Here is an 18,040-nt window from a genome sequence, read left to right on the forward strand (position 1 = left end):
AGGTGCACCACAGACAGTACAGTATGAAGATGGGCATAAACTGCCCAAATAGAAATCCCTGATCACACTTCTAGGCGACGTTGGCTAGCTAAGCTCATGTGCAGAAACACGTCATCGGGTCGTCTCGTGCCGAATTACATGTGCTGGCCGTCAAATAAAGGCACTCCTTCCATATAAAGTTGTTTTTGATGAAAATGAAAACATGTCAGTTTGTCACAAGGAGAAACACTTTAGGTGACAGACAGTGACACATTCAATACTGCCTTGTACACTCTTGCCTGCATCTAGCTTATCTAAGGTGTAATTATTAGTCCAACAGTTGCAAACGAGAGTTTCTATTGGACAAATTCAGGTATGTTTATTCCTGTTTCATTCCATCTGCATCTGTTTAAGAAACATTTTTCAACAGAATCATCAGAATGAATACACCCCTGATCACACTGAAACACAGTTCACTTTCATAGCAGCCACATTATATACCTTCTCGCATCTATGCGCTCTCCTTCTCTCACCTTTTCCCTTCGCTTGTGGATTTCAATGCACAACACATCCGCTGTATGTGACCATGTGAAAAAACCTCTCCAAGCCAAACCATATCATAACCCACTACACACAGCCTACATCGCTGTCACCATATTAGCTGAAGTAATGTCATAGTAAACGTAGCTAATATAAATAACAGGTTAGTAAACTCGCTACAATCATGCAGTAATGTTACAGTGTACAGTCAGTAAGCAGTTTAGCACTTACACCGGTGGGGCCCAGTGGTAATAAATGAGTAAAACCAAAAGCTTACCTTGACTTGGAAGAGCTCCAATGTTGTGTTGGATAGTCATAGCCAGCAAGCTAACATAACATCCCTCTGTTTTAGTAGGCTAAACTAGCTTGCTGCATTTGCTAGCTAAGCAAGTGAAACAAAGGAAATGACAGTCTCCCTCTTGCTTCTCCTTCATTTTGGAAGAAATGAAATTGTTAAAAACTTTTCAACTATTGTCTTTCTCTCTCTTTGAATGAACTACTCACCACATATTATGCACTGCAGTGCTAACTAGCTGTAGCTTATACTTTCAATACTAGATTAATTATCTGATCCTTTGATTGGGTGGACAACATGTCAGTTCATCCTGCAAGAGCTCTGATAGGTTGGTGGACGTCCTCCGGAAGTTGTCATAATTACTGTATAAGTCTATGGAAGGGGGTGAGAACCATGAGCCACCTCGGTTTTGTATTGAAGTCAATGTACCCAGAGGAGGACGGGAGCTAGCTGTCCTCCAGCTACACCATGGTGATACCCTACAGTGCTGTTGAGGCTACTGTAGACCTTCAATGCGGAAGTGTCTTTTAATACATTATTTGGTGACATGAATATATTTAGTATAGTTTTATCTAAAAAGGATAACTTTTAATGTTTTACTATTTAAATTGACTGAGGATGATGGTCCTCCCCTTCCTCCTCTGAGGAGCCTCCACTGGTCCATTGTTGTCCAAAGGTTGCTACCAGCCACTAAACTAGGTGTCCCGTCCTTCCAGGTTGTTGGCCTGAGGTATGACTACATAGGTTTAAATAGTGGAATAGGGTGGTGGGGTTGTAATGAGTGTAGGGTTAGATGGTGCCGTATTTTACTTTTTTCATGTAAAGTATAAAGGATTTATACCCCAGTCTAGTTGGTGGCGGTAATGCAACATTTATTGGATGCCAACCGCCGTTAAACCTCATCGAAGAAGAAGAAGACGAAGAACGCTAAGCAGAATCAGAGAGCGGTTTCAACCAACATTTATTTGATAAAGCGAAAAGCTACTTTCATAACCATTGCTAATATGTCAAAACTACAGATGTTGAATGTGTTTGTCACCGAGCGTTTGTCGGCGGCTGCTGTGGAGATATTCGGAGCCGTGGAGAAGACCGTAGCAGAGTATCAGGAAGAAATCTGCCGTTCAGCGGAGGAGAACGAGCGTTTACGCAGGCTGTTGGATTTGGTTAGCAAACCAGAGATAAAGTTACACAGAGCAGGTTCGTACAACATTCTGTTGTTGTAACGAGATTTGACTAATAGACTAGATTCATGTTTATTTTCGATTTTTTTTAACCTTTATTTAATCATGGAGTCATTCGTGTGCAGGGTTGCCAGGTCTAGCTAACATTTATAGACAATGACTACTCAAAACCTGCCACAAGGCCTGAAAACTAGCCCCAATTGGGGGGGGGGGGGGTGCAGTAAAAAAGGACTTGCCACGTTTATCCAATAAACCCTTTTGCCATAACATTATCGAGCGAATTAAGAAGAAATATTCACGTCACGTCGTAAGAATCAAAATTCGTTTTCCATGAAAATAATCATTATTCTGAGCTAACGTGATGTAATCGAGGAATTTTAACATGTCGCAAAAGGAAAGATAAATCGCCCTTATTAAACTCGCCAGATCATTTTGCATCAATGGATGTCGATTTAACTCGTTTGACTGCTATTATTGTAAATCAATCCCATTTGCGCATGTGTATAACTTTAGATAAATCCGACAGAAGAGTTTGAGTGATGGAAGTTGGACAGAGGATCACAATCTCTGCTGCAAGACACACTTGGACGAATTTCAGGCTATTTTCTGCCAGTTGTGTCCTTACGTGCCAGCAGGGTTGGATAGGTTACTTTCTAAATGTAATCCATTAGTTACTAGTTACCTTTCCAAAATGTAATCAGTAACTTAACTTTTGGATTACCCGAACTCAGTAACGCAATATGATTTCATTTTCGTCATGTTTCCCTTAAGAGGCATTGTAAGAAGACAAAAATGTATGTTTACTTTATTTAACTTTTATTTAACTGTTGAGCCACATCTATTGCAGAATAAAACAATGTTAAAGTTTACATAGCTGGCCATATATGGATGTTACATTTTACTTTATAGGGTTGGTTATGTCGGGTTCTTCTAACCCATCACTTTCTACTACATATAATAATACGATTAAATTATGACTTTACATTAAAAACCAGTCTTTCAGAATTCCAGTCATTCCAATAAATGCTATACACCTTGATCTTCAAGAATAGGACTTGGAAATATGGAAGGATATATTAGCCAAATTGTTTTACTTGAGCTTATGATTTCTTGTCATAGAGGACTGATTGGGCTAATTGATTCGAGTGGGAAAATAAATGTAGCGCTCTTGGAATGGCATGCTTTGAGCACTAATGAAAAAATCTATTTGCATGTGAAAAATGAATGCCATATGCTGCATTTGCTATAGGCCTATTGTTTACCTTTGTTGGTGACACATTGATATCTTGATAATATGCAGCTATTTAAAGGGCAAATCCCCAGATGAAACAATAACAAAACGGTCGCCCCACCTCTGATTTGGTAAAAACTGAGGGATGGGCCTGGAGAAATATAACCACTCTCAGATTAATAGACAGCTATGGATGAAAGGACTGACCATCCATGATATCAACATTATTGTTTTAACCATGTTAAGAGGCTTTACAGTGTTTGTTTACATTTACAATGTTTTAGAAACATTGGAGTAAAACAGGCTTATATTTTGGGTTCTCATGGAATGTGACAGTTGAACTGAGCTCATGAGGCATGTATAAGTTATATTCTTCAAGAATCAATTGATCTATATATATTATATTCAGGACAAGTCAAAAATATTGGACACACCTACTCATTCAAGGGTTTTAATTTTTACTATTTTCTACGTTGTAGAATAATAGTGAAGACATCAAAACTATGAAATAACATATGGAATCATGTAGTAACCAAAAAAGTGTTAAACAAATGAAAAAATATTTTTATATTTTAGATTCTTCAAAGTAGCCACCTTTTGCCTTGATGACAGCTTTGCATATGCTTAGCATTCTCTCAACCAGCTTCACCTGGAATGCTTTTCCAACAGTTTTGAAGGAGTTCCCACATATGCTAAGCACTTGTTGGCTGTCTTTCCTTCACTCTGCAGTCCAACTCATCCCAAACCATCTCAATTGGGTTGAGGTCTGGTGATTGTGGAGGCCAGGTCATCTGATGGTTACAACATGATTCCATATGTGTTATTTGATCGTTTTGATGTCTTCACTATAATTCAACAATTTAGAAAATAGTAAAAATAAAGAAAAACCCTGGAATGAGGAAGTGTGTCCAAACTTTTGACTGGTACTGTATATATAATTTATAAATAAAAAATGGAAGTAGCAACTACAGATTGCCACTTTTAAGTCTATCAAAAGTGTGCAAGTTTGAGCATGTGTCCAGTAGGCCTATGGATTATTATTATTTTACCAGCATGAATTTGACTGAGCAATAAAAGCCCCACTTGTATTCCATAGGCTGGGATCCGCACTATGCAGCTGTTGCAAGAGCACATTTTTCACTGGCTGTCCACTGGTTTCAAAAACAATGATTGATAGGCAGCTTAAATTGATTGAATTGGGTTCAAATACACATTTAGAGTTGTGAAAAGCCATCCACAACAATCACGATCCATAAGGCGCAGATATCTAAAATGAGAGAGCAGCAGTGTGATTCACATCATTGAGCTATGTAGATCTCAATAATAAGTGATATATGTATGCAGTAGACTACACCACTGTTGTCATCCCAACCCCTTGTGCCAGACTACAAACCATTATAAAAGGCCTATTTGCGATATTGGATTGTCATTTCAATAGGCATAGGCTACTGACTAACATCTGGGTTTATGATTGTAATTAAACTTTGTCATGGTTTGGTTAGCTAGATGCAGGTAGCCTATAGCGACTATAGTATAGCCCCTGATAGGCAAGATGTAAAGTGAATTTAGCAGCTTGCCAAGTTCAAATCGACAGACTCATTTATTCAACATATAGTAAGGCAATTTTGGGGTAAGAAGTGCTTGTTGCCCAATAGCCTGATGGAATAGGCTACTAAGGATGGGGTCGTAATTTCAATCACTGAATAAAATATGAAATTGGATATGAACTAATATGCTTGTCAACAACAGCCAGTGTTTATTTTTTTAACCTGTAGCCTATTCTGACTGACTGTTAAGTCAATGTAATGCATTCTAACAAAAGCTGATCCGCAATTGCGATAGAGCTATGAGATCACAATTGATAACTTCCAATTGAATTAACTAAACATGGGCATTAATAATGAATAATAACACAAGGCTACAACAAAAATAACCTGAAGTTATAGGCTATTTATTAAATCCGTTTGCCAGCTCCAGATATGCTACACAAGTGGCACAAATTGATTTGCAATGACTGCAATGATATCGTCATTTCAACTATTTTTGTATCAAATGGTAGGAGGCTACAGTGGCCTACAAAGCCATGGAAATTAGTACTCTACTTGATGGCCAACATATTCCAATGTGTCATTCTACACATTTTAATATCATTTTTTTATTGTGGACTTTTCCATGAGAGGGAGTTCCATAACGGCCATTTAAATGTCCACTTGCGCAGCGCTCGAGACTCAAGAACTGCTGCTATGTCACACCTCCTTCCGGCCCTCCCAAACACTCATTCAGCAACAGCCTCCCTCACTGCCTGATAGTCAGCAGCAACCGGTCACAGTAAAAAAAATATATATATATATATGTGTTTTTTAAAGAAATGCGATGGTGGCGGCAGTGCAGGCCAAAAACCTGCAACCCGCGAACAATTCACCAGCAAAATCGTGTTCCAAGGAGCCCAAATGTCGGGGAAAACCACGGGCATGGCAACCCTGCTCATGTGACACGTTGTGATATGTTAAAAGGAAGAGGCTGTACGAACACGCCTTATTCCCAAATTGATGACGTATATCGCGCAGTTGAGAGTCGAGTGGAGACGAATGGATTCGGTTCAGTCAGTCATTCTGGTGATACTAGTTTATGCTGGCAAGTTGTCAACAGCAGCATTGCGCTAGTTTAAACGTGTAAAAAACTGAGGTTTATTTCGATGGGCGAGGGAGAAATAACTTGTGGTATTGGTCACCATCTGGATATCACCCCGATATGCCAATTAGCTAACGTATCGACAAACTCGATCCATTGGAATACTGCGTTAGTTGATCTTATTCCAAAGAGCGCTCCATTAGCCACGCCCCAGGACATTGCTCGGCATGTTGCAGAAGGACACGTTTTAATAGGAAGAAACGCCTCTCAATTTAGAATGGGTCCGCCGTGGTTCTGTGTAGCCGTGTTATTCTTACATATGAGACCAGTGTATTGCAGGTAATTTCGTCTGATTTAAGTCAAATATATTTGAGTTTGTAACAGGGAAACAACGCCGAGTCCTATACAGTTTGAGGTTTTACTTATTAAAACGTGTCCCAGTCCAGTTTGCCTATCTCTGCCCTCTGGGCGGTGGTTTATGGAGCGCTCCTTGAAATAAGCTCTCCTAACTGGATCCGTTGGAATACGGCTTTATCTCACTACACAGTTGTGGATGAACAGTGCAAAGTTGCTGTAATTCCCACTGGGCAGAAGTTGCTTCACCGTGCAGCTGTATCACATGTCGCTGGCGGTAGCTACTTGGTTCATTTGTTCCAGCCCACTTGATTATATTTAAAGTAGGACAGCAACATGCACGATACATAATGTGTAATTTTGGTAGTAACCATCTGGATGTCACCACGATGGAGTCTACTGCTCAACAGGGAGAGTTTGCACCGCAACCCGGCAACAACAGAACGGGGCACAGTCTGTCCTTCAATCTTGATTGCCGAGCACTGCTGTCCTGCAGTAGGGAGAGGGAGGTAACTAGATAGTCTAGCCAATATCAGGCCAGAGTGACAGCGAAAGCACATTTATTGAAGTGATTTTCACCGAAAATGTACAACTGTGGTAACGTCTACATTTAAAAAAATCAACAATGGAATGAAGTCCAAACTTCGGCAAACAAGTTTACAATTATCGACAGGTTACGTGGGTACAGTAAGGATGTGGCGTGACTGTAAACATCTTTGATATCGAGCATCTCAATCACGCCGCGTGGTTTCGCATAGGTTGTTTGGTGACCCGTTACAAAATAGAACTAGCTAGCTGAGGAGGGCTGATTAGGACGACTGACTGAACCGAATCCGTTCATCCCTACTCAACTCTCTGCACGACAAACGTCATCAATTTTGGGCACCAGGCTTGTCCGTATAGCCTCTCCCATGCTAAAGAGCTTCGTCTCTTCCTCGGTCGTCACTAGATAACACAGCCACAAAGTCATAAATCCCTCCTATTTCTAAAATGTCTCTTCATAAAATGTGATTTTAAACTTAACCACACTGCTAACTTTATGCCTAATCTTAAGAAAGGTTAACTAAAAAATATATATCAAAAAGCACATTTCAGCCAATTTTGACTTTGTAGCTGTGGAAATCCTTCCTTTCTGGCTTTCCTCGGAACGAAACTCTGGTTCACCAACATTGCTTTGTATAAATCACGTGCTGGGGGAGCGGTTCTAAGGACATCCCTGACCCGTAAACGACTAATCAAAATCTAAAACTGACCCTTACCTTAACCCAAACCATTAACCTTAACACTGAACTTAAACTCATTCTGAAATCAAATACATTTTGCAGATCAGGAGTCTTTTCTGTGCTGTTTATTATTGACTAGTCGACGAAATCTTCTGATTTTTGAGCACAGAGGGCTTCCAAACAACATTTCTGATACTTTATTAAAGCTGGAATATGTCATTTTTTGGCCAACTGACCAAATTCACATAGAAATGTAGTTATGGATCTGTCATTCTAATTGAAAGCAAGTCTAAGAAGTGGTAGATCTGTTCTATATGTGCTATGCACATTAATTATCTGCTTCCCATTCTTAAGTTTATTTTTTTACGCAAGCTTCAAACAACTGAAAATACAATATTTTTGGTTATGGAAAATATATTTCACAGCTGTTTAGATGGTACAATGATTCACTACACTATACTTGCTTGTTTTGTCATTTAAACTGAAAAAAGGAAAACTATTAGAATTTTAGCAACCAAGATTTCTGCATAGTGCACCTGTTGAAGATATATTTTTTCCCTCCAGACTTCCAGGTACTGACTCCTGCCGTTCACCCGGAGCAGCAGGACTGTAAGCAGGAGTGGAGCCCCAGTCTGGGGCAGGAGGACCCAGAACCCACACAGATTAAAGAGGAACAACAGGAGCACAGACTCAGTCTGGAGGACTCACCTCAGCCCTCACATCTTTACCAAAACCAAACTGTGGATGACGGAGAGAGGGGTATTCTACCTATCATCATAACTGAAGAGATCAAAACAGAACCTGATGGAGAGGACTACAGAGTAGCAGAACCAACCAGTGATCTGCCCCTTTCAGTTCATCCAGACTGCTCTGCTGCAGTGGAGAAACCATATCGGTGTCAACAATGTGACAAAAGCTTCACACGTAAGGGACACTTGACCATCCATTCAAAGATACACACAGGAGAGAAATCTTATCTGTGCAAACAATGTGACAAAAGCTTCATCCAGAAAGGCGACTTGGACAGACATACAAGGGTACACACAGGAGATAATCCATACCAGTGCAAACAATGTGGCAAAATGTTTAACCAGAAAGGAAGCTTGACCATCCATTCAAGGATACATACAGGGGAGAAACCTTATCAGTGCAAAGACTGTGACAAATCCTTCAACCAGAAGATGGAATTGATATTGCATATGAGAGTTCACACAGGGGAGAGACCATATAATTGTCCTGTATGCAAGAAAAGTTACATGGCATTAAGCTATTTAAGACTTCATCAGCGTGTTCACACCGGGGAGAAACCTTACCAGTGCAAAGAATGTGGCAAATGCTTTGGTTATAAAGGGAGCTTGAAGTCTCATATGAGCACTCACACAAAATCTTCAGCCTGAAGTGAGAACAACAAATGATTACTCACATGAATTTCTTGTTACATCCAACTTGTAAATAATTTGTTATGTTCTATTTTCTGATAAAACATCAGTCAGTATCAGATTCATAAGCTCATATTTGCTCTCACTTTTTTTGGATACCTACTGGCTCGGACAATGAGGGAATTTGACAATGCTGGCCCGGCTGAAAAGTGATTGCATCCTTTTTGAAACCAGGCTGCCTCACAGGCATGAGCCACTCCTCCCTCACCACTTTTGCCTGGTCACATGACAGGCCATAGTCCGGTGCACCGCGGTTCAGCCTAATCAAACTCCTGCACTGCTGGCTTCAGGAAGACGTCACAGCTGTGTCTGACAGAGCACACACTTGGATTCCTAAACAACAGGAGTTCATATCCAATTGTTTAACAAGGACATACAGGATATTTGGGCCACTATCTTCTATCTGTACTTTTGTCTGCATGTTAGAATATTGAAGTAGCCTATGTCTTTGTTGACTATATAATGCAGCAAATATCTTGTATGTTTAATTTTTTTTGCTGGGGGGTAGATCTGCTTTAATATTGCAGACAGATTGTGGCTTTCAATGTAATTGTCTGCATAATTTCCAATCCCCCATAAATGTTTGTGTTCATATATATATATATATATATATATATACAGTGCCTTGCGAAAGTATTCGGCCCCCTTGAACTTTGCGACCTTTTGCCACATTTCAGGCTTCAAACATAAAGATATAAAACTGTATTTTTTTGTGAAGAATCAACAACAAGTGGGACACAATCATGAAGTGGAACGACATTTATTGGATATTTCAAACTTTTTTAACAAATCACAAACTGAAAAATTGGGCGTGCAAAATTATTCAGCCCCCTTAAGTTAATACTTTGTAGCGCCAGCTTTTGCTGTGATTACAGCTGTAAGTCGCTTGGGGTATGTCTCTATCAGTTTTGCACATCGAGAGACTGACATTTTTTCCCATTCCTCCTTGCAAAACAGCTCGAGCTCAGTGAGGTTGGATGGAGAGCATTTGTGAACAGCAGTTTTCAGTTCTTTCCACAGATTCTCGATTGGTTTCAGGTCTGGACTTTGACTTGGCCATTCTAACACCTGGATATGTTTATTTTTGAACCATTCCATTGTAGATTTTGCTTTATGTTTTGGATCATTGTCTTGTTGGAAGACAAATCTCCGTCCCAGTCTCAGGTCTTTTGCAGACTCCTTCCAGAATGGTCCTGTATTTGGCTCCATCCATCTTCCCATCAATTTTAACCATCTTCCCTGTCCCTGCTGAAGAAAAGCAGGCCCAAACCATGATGCTGCCACCACCATGTTTGACAGTGGGGATGGTGTGTTCAGAGTGATGAGCTGTGTTGCTTTTACGCCAAACATAACGTTTTGCATTGTTGCCAAAAAGTTCAATTTTGGTTTAATCTGACCAGAGCACCTTCTTCCACATGTTTGGTGTGTCTCCCAGGTGGCTTGTGGCAAACTTTAAGCGACACTTTTTATGGATATCTTTAAGAAATTGCTTTCTTCTTGCCACTCTTCCATAAAGGCCAGATTTGTGCAATATACGACTGATTGTTGTCCTATGGACAGAGTCTCCCACCTCAGCTGTAGATCTCTGCAGTTCATCCAGAGTGATCATGGGCCTCTTGGCTGCATCTCTGATCAGTCTTCTCCTTGTATGAGCTGAAAGTTTAGAGGGACGGCCAGGTTTTGGTAGATTTGCAGTGGTCTAATACTCCTTCCATTTCAATATTATCGCTTGCACAGTGCTCCTTGGGATGTTTAAAGCTTGGGAAATCTTTTTGTATCCAAATCCGGCTTTAAACTTCTTCACAACAGTATCTCGGACCTGCCTGGTGTGTTCCTTGTTCTTCATGACGCTCTCTGCGCTTTTAACGGACCTCTGAGACTATCACAGTGCAGGTGCATTTATACGGAGACTTGATTACACACAGGTGGATTGTATTTATCATCATTAGTCATTTAGGTCAACATTGGATCATTCAGAGATCCTCACTGAACTTCTGGAGAGAGTTTGCTGCACTGAAAGTAAAGGGGCTGAATAATCTTGCACGCCCAATTTTTCAGATTTTGATTTGTTAAAAAAGTTTGAAATATCCAATAAATGTCGTTCCACTTCATGATTGTGTCCCACTTGTTGTTGATTCTTCACAAAAAAATACAGTTTTATATCTTTATGTTTGAAGCCTGAAATGTGGCAAAAGGTCGCAAAGTTCAAGGGGGCCGAATACTTTCGCAAGGCACTGTATGTATATATATATATTTTTAAATATATTTATTTTTATTATTTTCCTCTAACCCTACCATCCCTCCCCTAATTGTAGTAAATTAATGAACAACAACACTTAGGCTTCTACTTCCATCTTATATATAGACTATATACATTTTACGGACACAGTATATTTTATAATAGTTATCTTTTGTTTGTTTTTAGTCCCTTCCTTCAGCTACCCTCAACCCCTCCCATATATCTCTGAACATCATCCAATGTTGATTTCTATTTGCCACATGTTTTCCAACTGTGCTGTTTTACATACGTTCTGAAACTATACACATTTTACGGACAATGTTTATTTTTAGTCCCGCCCTTCAACTCCACTCAACCCATCCCATCTATCTCTGAACATCATCCAGTTTTGATTTCTATTTGCCAGACCAAAGGACAGATTTCCACCTGTTTAATGTCCATTGCTCGTGTTACTTGGTCCAAGCAAGTCTCTTCTTCTTATTGGTGTCCTTTAGTAGTGGTTTCTTTGCAGAAATTCAACCATGAAGGCCTGATTCACGCAGTCTCCTCTGAACAGTTGATGTTGAGATGTTTCTGTTGCTTGAACTCTGAAGCATTTATTTGGGCTGCAATTTCTGAGGCTGGTAACTCTAATGGTAACTTATCCTCCGCAGAAGAGGTAACTCTGGGTCTTCCTTTCCTGTGGAGGTCCTCATGAGAGCCAGTTTCATCATACTACAGCAGAGTTAACTCTGGGTCTTCCTTTCCTGTGGAGGTCCTCATGAGAGACCGTTTCATCATAGCGCTTGATGGTTTTTGCGACTGCACTTGAACTTTAAAAGTTTTTGACATTTTCCGCATTGACTGACCTTCACTTCTTAAAGTAATGGACTGTTGTTTCTCTTTGCTTATTTGAGCTGTTCTTGCCATAATATGGATTTGGTATTTTACCAAATAGGGCTGTCTTCTGTATTCCTCCCCTACCTTGTCACAACACAACCGATTGTCTCAAACGCATTAAGAAGGAAAGAAATTCCACAAATTAACTAGGCACACCTGTTCATTGAAATGCATTCCATGTGACTCCCTCATGAAGCTGGTTGAGAGAATGCCAAGAGTGTGGAGGGATGTCATCAAGGCAAAGGATGGCTACTTTGAAGAATCTCAAATATATTTTGATTTGTTTAACACTTTTTTGGTTACTACATGATTCCATATGTGTTATTTCATAGTTTGTCTTCACTATTATTCTACAATGTAGAAAATAATAAAAAGGTGTGTCCAAATGTTTGACTGGTACTGTATATAACTGGTATATATAACATTCTATTGTTTGCAAGAATTTTGTATAATTAAAAATGAAAAACACTTTTGAATCCGCCGTCATTTAGTGTATCTGTTCATGTGCCATGGAATCAGTACATCAAAAATCTCTTCCCAACTATTTTGCCATCTATATGGCACAGCTGTCAATTTTTGGGTCCTTAACTGAAACTGCTATACTTTATCACAATTTTCTTTAACCAATTACGGTCTTTCTTCCTCCCCCTTCCACTTGCCTCTTCCATTTTTGCACTAATGCTACAATTAGTTGGTTGTAATTTTGGGTGGAGCAGACATTTCCATATATTTGTGTTGGCTGCATGTGTGACAACTCCACCAGTCCTGTCTATGATATCATTTACAAAGATTATACAGTTGTAAATTTTTAAAATCCAAAATCATGTTTTTTTAACCAATTAGTATATGAGTTGAACCATTATTTATTGTAATATTTGTTCTGTCTTTTTCTGGTGGATTAAACTGAAATTGCAACCAAATTCTACAGCTTGTTTTAAAAAGTGATATTTTGGAGATTTAATTTTGAAATAACCGAAAGTGAGAGGTTGTAATCTGAATAAAGGGGAAAAGGCCCTTCTTGAACATGGGCTGAGACATTCTTACTCATCTGCTAGAGAACCAGTACGGATTTAAGTATAACTTTGTATGAAGCCTTTAGTGAGACGTCTAATGCTTTAATATTTAATCATTTCTACCCTCCGAATTCATATTCATTATATAAATAGGCCCGTTTAAATTTTGTCTGGTTTATCGTTCCAAATAAAATGGAATATTTTTTGCTCATATAATTTAAACAAGTCACTAGGTGTAGGCAAGGCCATAAGTAAACTGGAACATGACTAAAGAGTTAATCACGGGACTTTTCCACAAATACGCAGGTATTTTCCTTTCCATGGTAGCAAGATCTTATCTATTTTTACTAACTTTCTATTAAAATGTATTGTAGTGAGAATTTCTTTCTTTCGGGATATGAAAACAGAGTATGTTCTCCAACCCTAACCACTCAGACCCTACCCAAATTGGCATGCACCATTGCAATCGTCTCACTCTCTATCCCACTACGCTCTCCTCTTCTATCCTATCTCTCCCTTCTGCTAAATCCTTCTCCCTCCTGATTCTGCCTCTTCGACCCCACTCTCCTCCCTTTCCGCATCCTATGACTCACACTGTCCCTTTTCCTCCTGGTCGTGTCGGCCCTGCCCTCCTGCTCCGTGGCCAGCTTAGCAAAATTGTAGGAAAACTAAACTTCCGGAGGACCTACCTTCTCTTCCTCTGTATCCACTGCTAAAGCCACATTCTACCACTCTAAATTTTAAGCTTCTGTCTCTAACCCTTGGAAGCTATTTTTCACCTTCTCCTCCCTTCCTCCCTCCCCCTTCCTCTCTACGGACGACTTTGTCAGCCACTATGGAAAAAAAGGTTGACGACATCCGCTACTCATTCACTCAGGCTATTGGTCTCACTCCCTGCCCTATGCCTTGACCTCTTTTTCCCCTCTCGAACCAGATGACATCCTGCGACTTGTGAGGTCTGGCCGCCTGAATCTGTCCGCTCGACCACATCTTCAGACCATCTCTGGAGAACTCCCATTCCTCACTTCCCTCATCAACTCATCCCTGACCACTGGCTGCGTCCCTTCTGACTGCAAAATGGCCTGAGTTGCTGACCTCCTCAAGAAACCAACACTCGACTCATCTGACGTCAAAAACTATAGACCTGTATCTCTTCTTTCTTTTCTTTCCATAACACTTGAGCATGCGGTCTCTGATCAACTTTCTTGTTATCGCTCTCAGAATGATCTTTTTGACCCCAACCAGTCAGGCTTCAAGACGGGTCACTTAACCGAGACTGTGCTTCTCTGTCATGGAGGCTCTCCGCACTGCCAAAGCTGACTCTCTCTCCACTGCCTTCGACACCGTGAACCATCAGATCCTCCTCCCCACCCTCTCAGGGCTGGGTGTCTCAGGCTTCGCACACCCTTGGATTGCATCCTACCTGGCAGGCCGCTCTTACCAGGTGACATGGAGAGGATCTGTGTCTGCACCACGTACTCTCACTGAGTGTACTGGTGTCCACCAGGGCTCAGTTCTAGGCCCTCTCCTATTCTCTCTATTGTCGTGGAAATTCTAACCAGAAAGGAAAACAGAGACTGTAGATTCCTCAAAACAACTTATTTTATTATAAGATTTGCAATAATGGAGCAGATGCAACAGTCAACAACAGTTGTTTCTCAGCCTTTATAGGAAAATACAACCTTTTGTCTATGTGGCATTTTAGCAGGTGTGTGAGATCATGGTGGGAGCATAGCGTACAAACAAGTGATAATGCCAGTTTTGTTACTCCTTTCTGCTGATAGAATTGTTGCTGCTGCTCAAGCTAGCCTCTGTTCTCTTCATATCTCCACACAGCTGTGCCCTTGAAAGATGGGAAAAGAACAGGATGGACCAAAAAACTGGTCACTCTCAGACAGCCCTTTTGTCTTTGGCCACGTGACTAAGTTAGTCAGAAACAAGGGAGGAAAAACACTGGCTTCTTCTTACATGATAGAAATGGACAGTGGAAATGTACAGGTTTAAGGCGTATACAAATGATGTGCATAACAGAGTTTGTAATTTTGTCACTCTACACCAAATTACTCGGTTCCATCATATCCTCACATGGTCTCTCCTATCAAAGCTATGCAGATGACACTCAACTACTTTTCTCCTTACCCCCTTCTGACACCCATGTGGCGACATGCATCTCTGCGTGCCTGGCAGATATCTCAACATGGATGTCGGCCCACCACCTCAAGCTCAACAAGACGAAACTGCTCTTCCTCCGGGAAGGCCTGCCCACTCAAAGACCTCTCCATCACAGTTGACAACTCCAGTGTCACCCTCCCAGAGTGTAAAGAACCTTGGCGTGACCCTGGACAACACCCTGCTGTTCTCTGTGAACAACGAAGCAGTGACACTCTCCTGCAGGTTCATGCTCTTCAACATCCGTAGAATATGATCCTACCTCATACAGGAAGCGGTGCAGGTCCTAATCCAGGAACTCGCCCTCTCCCGTCTGGACTACTACGACTCGCTACTGGCTGGGCTCCCCACTCGTGCCATCAAACCCCCGAAATTATCCAGAATCCTCCTCCCCGCCTGGTTTTCAACCTTCCCAAGTTCTCTCATGTCACCCCACTCCTCCGCACACCCCACTGGATTCCAATCAAAGCTCCCATCCACTACAAGACCATGGTGCTTGCCTACGGAACAACAAGAGGAACTTCCCTTACCTACCTTCAGGCTATGCTCAGAACCCTACACCCCAACCCGAGCACTCTGTTCTGACACCTCAGGTCTCTTGGCCCTCCCAGCCCAAGTTCTTCTCTGTCCTGGCACCCCATTGGCTTCTCCCTGAAGCTAGGACAGCAGAGTCCCTGCCCATCTTCTCCCTGAAGCTAGGACAGCAGAGTTCCTGCCCATCTTCTCCCTGAAGCTAGGACAGCAGAGTCCCTGCCCATCTTCTCCCTGAAGCAAGGACAGCAGAGTTCCTGCCCATCTTCTCCCTGAAGCAAGGACAGCAGAGTCCCTGCCCATCTTCTCCCTGAAGCAAGGACAGCAGAGTCCCTGCCCATCTTCTCCCTGAAGCTAGGACAGCAGAGTCCCTGCCCATCTTCTCCCTGAAGCAAGGACAGCAGAGTTCCTGCCCATCTTCCAAAAACAGTATCTTAAATAATCATCCTCCTCACCTCAAGGTGTTTGGTGTCCATTACAGGAAAGCCCCACACAAACCTCCACCATAGATTTTTTTAACTAAACTGTTATTGCCGATAATTTCTTAGTTCTCGATTCCATTTGTAGGTGGTTCTACAAAAACAAGAAAACTCAGAAAGATATTAAATCCATGTTTTGTACCCTGCTCCAGAGTTCCTCTGTGGAGATGGGCTGCAATCGCTGCCAAAGGTGCTTCAGCAAAGTACTGAATAATGGGTCTGAATAGTTAAGTAAATGTGATATTTCAAAAAAATGTACAAACCTGTTTTTGCTTTGTCATTATGGGCTATTGTGTGTAGATTGAGGGGGGGGGGACCATTTAATCCATTTTAGAATATGGCTGTAACGTAACAAAATGTGGAAAAAGTCAAGGGGTCTGAATACTTTCTGTATTCCGTACAAGTTTTGCTCAAAGCAGCCAACTAAATAATGTAGTCAACGTAAGTTCAATCACAAAGGCTGGTCTGAGTGCATTTCCTGTTTCATTCAGTAGTACAGCACAATTCACAGTTGCATTTCATCATGGGCACAGTGGGAATTTATATCTGTGATGTTTAAAGGATGTCTGCTGAGATGAAGGAATTATCTGGAACGCTCAACTAGATGATCAGGGCAGTCGAAATTACTATTTGCCAGAAGAGGTGAAGTATTGCAATGAGCTATACAACTACTTCAGATTCTAATTCTCAAGAGGAAAGTTAAAACCTTCCACCATGAGGTCACTGAATGGGACCAACAGTGATAGAGGGATTGTCTGAATAGTACTGACATGCAGGGATATAACATAAGGATTTTGGGCACTGGCCAGCAGACTAAGATTTCTACATTCAGGTCCTAAATCTGTGGCATGCAATGTTTATAAAGAAACATTTTCAATAAAGAGGTCACAACATTCATTATGCTATTATATGCTCGTTTTTTTTTACTTGTAAGGAGGGTAATGTGCATTGTACATGCAACTACAGTCTGTGGTTATCTATACTGAAAAAAATATAAATGCAACATGTAAAGTGTTGGTCCCATGTTTCATTGGCTGAAATTAAAGATCATTGAAAGGTTATTTCCCTCAAATGTTGTGCACAAATTTGTTTACATCCCTGTTCGTGAGCATTTCTCCTTTCCCAAGATAATCCATCCACCTGACAGGTGTAGCATATAAAGAAGCTGATTAAACAGCATGATCATTACACAGGTGCACCTTGTGCTGGGGAAAATAAAAGACCACTAAAATGTGCAGTTTGTCACACAACGCCACAGATGTCTTAAGTTGAGAGAGCGTGCAATTGGCATGTTGACTACAGGAATGTCCACCAGAGCTGTTGCCAGAGAATTCAATGTTAATTTCTCTACCATAAGCTGACTCCAACATCTATTTAGAGAATTTGGCAGTACACCCAACCAGCCTCACAATCACAGAACATGTGAAACCACTCCAGCCAAAGACATCCACATCCAGCTTCTTCACCTGTGGGATCATCTGAGACCCGCCACCCCTACATTATTCATCTCATCTGTCTACGTATATACTGTACTCTATATCATCTACTGCATCTTTATGTAATACATGTATCACTAGCCACTTTAAACTATGCCACTTTGTTTACATACTCATCTCATATGTATATACTGTACTCAATACCATCTACTGCATCTTGCCTATGCCGCTCTGTACCATCACTCATTCATATATCTTTATGTACATATTCTTTATCCCTTCACACTTGTGTGTATAAGGTAGTAGTTTTGGAATTGTTAGTTAGATTACTCGTTGGTTATTACTGCATTGTCGGAACGAGAAGCACATGCATTTCGCTACACTCGCATTAACATCTGCTAACCATGTGTATGTGACAAAT

The 18,040-nt window shown here is 40.9% G+C and overlaps 1 protein-coding gene across 1 annotated transcript; it reads left to right on the top strand.

The window, feature by feature from the left end:
• Nucleotides 1-1,650: 1,650 nt before the first annotated feature.
• Nucleotides 1,651-9,882, top strand: LOC135543332 (zinc finger and SCAN domain-containing protein 12-like). Its single transcript, XM_064970516.1, has 2 exons — nucleotides 1,651-2,011; nucleotides 7,999-9,882. The coding sequence occupies exons 1-2, from the start codon at nucleotides 1,819-1,821 to the stop codon at nucleotides 8,829-8,831; spliced, it is 1,026 nt and encodes a 341-aa protein (XP_064826588.1). The 5' UTR covers nucleotides 1,651-1,818; the 3' UTR covers nucleotides 8,832-9,882.
• The last annotated feature ends 8,158 nt before the right edge of the window (nucleotides 9,883-18,040 follow it).

Source organism: Oncorhynchus masou, chromosome 7 (assembly GCF_036934945.1).
Source record: "Oncorhynchus masou masou isolate Uvic2021 chromosome 7, UVic_Omas_1.1, whole genome shotgun sequence".
Lineage (NCBI taxonomy): Eukaryota > Metazoa > Chordata > Actinopteri > Salmoniformes > Salmonidae > Oncorhynchus > Oncorhynchus masou.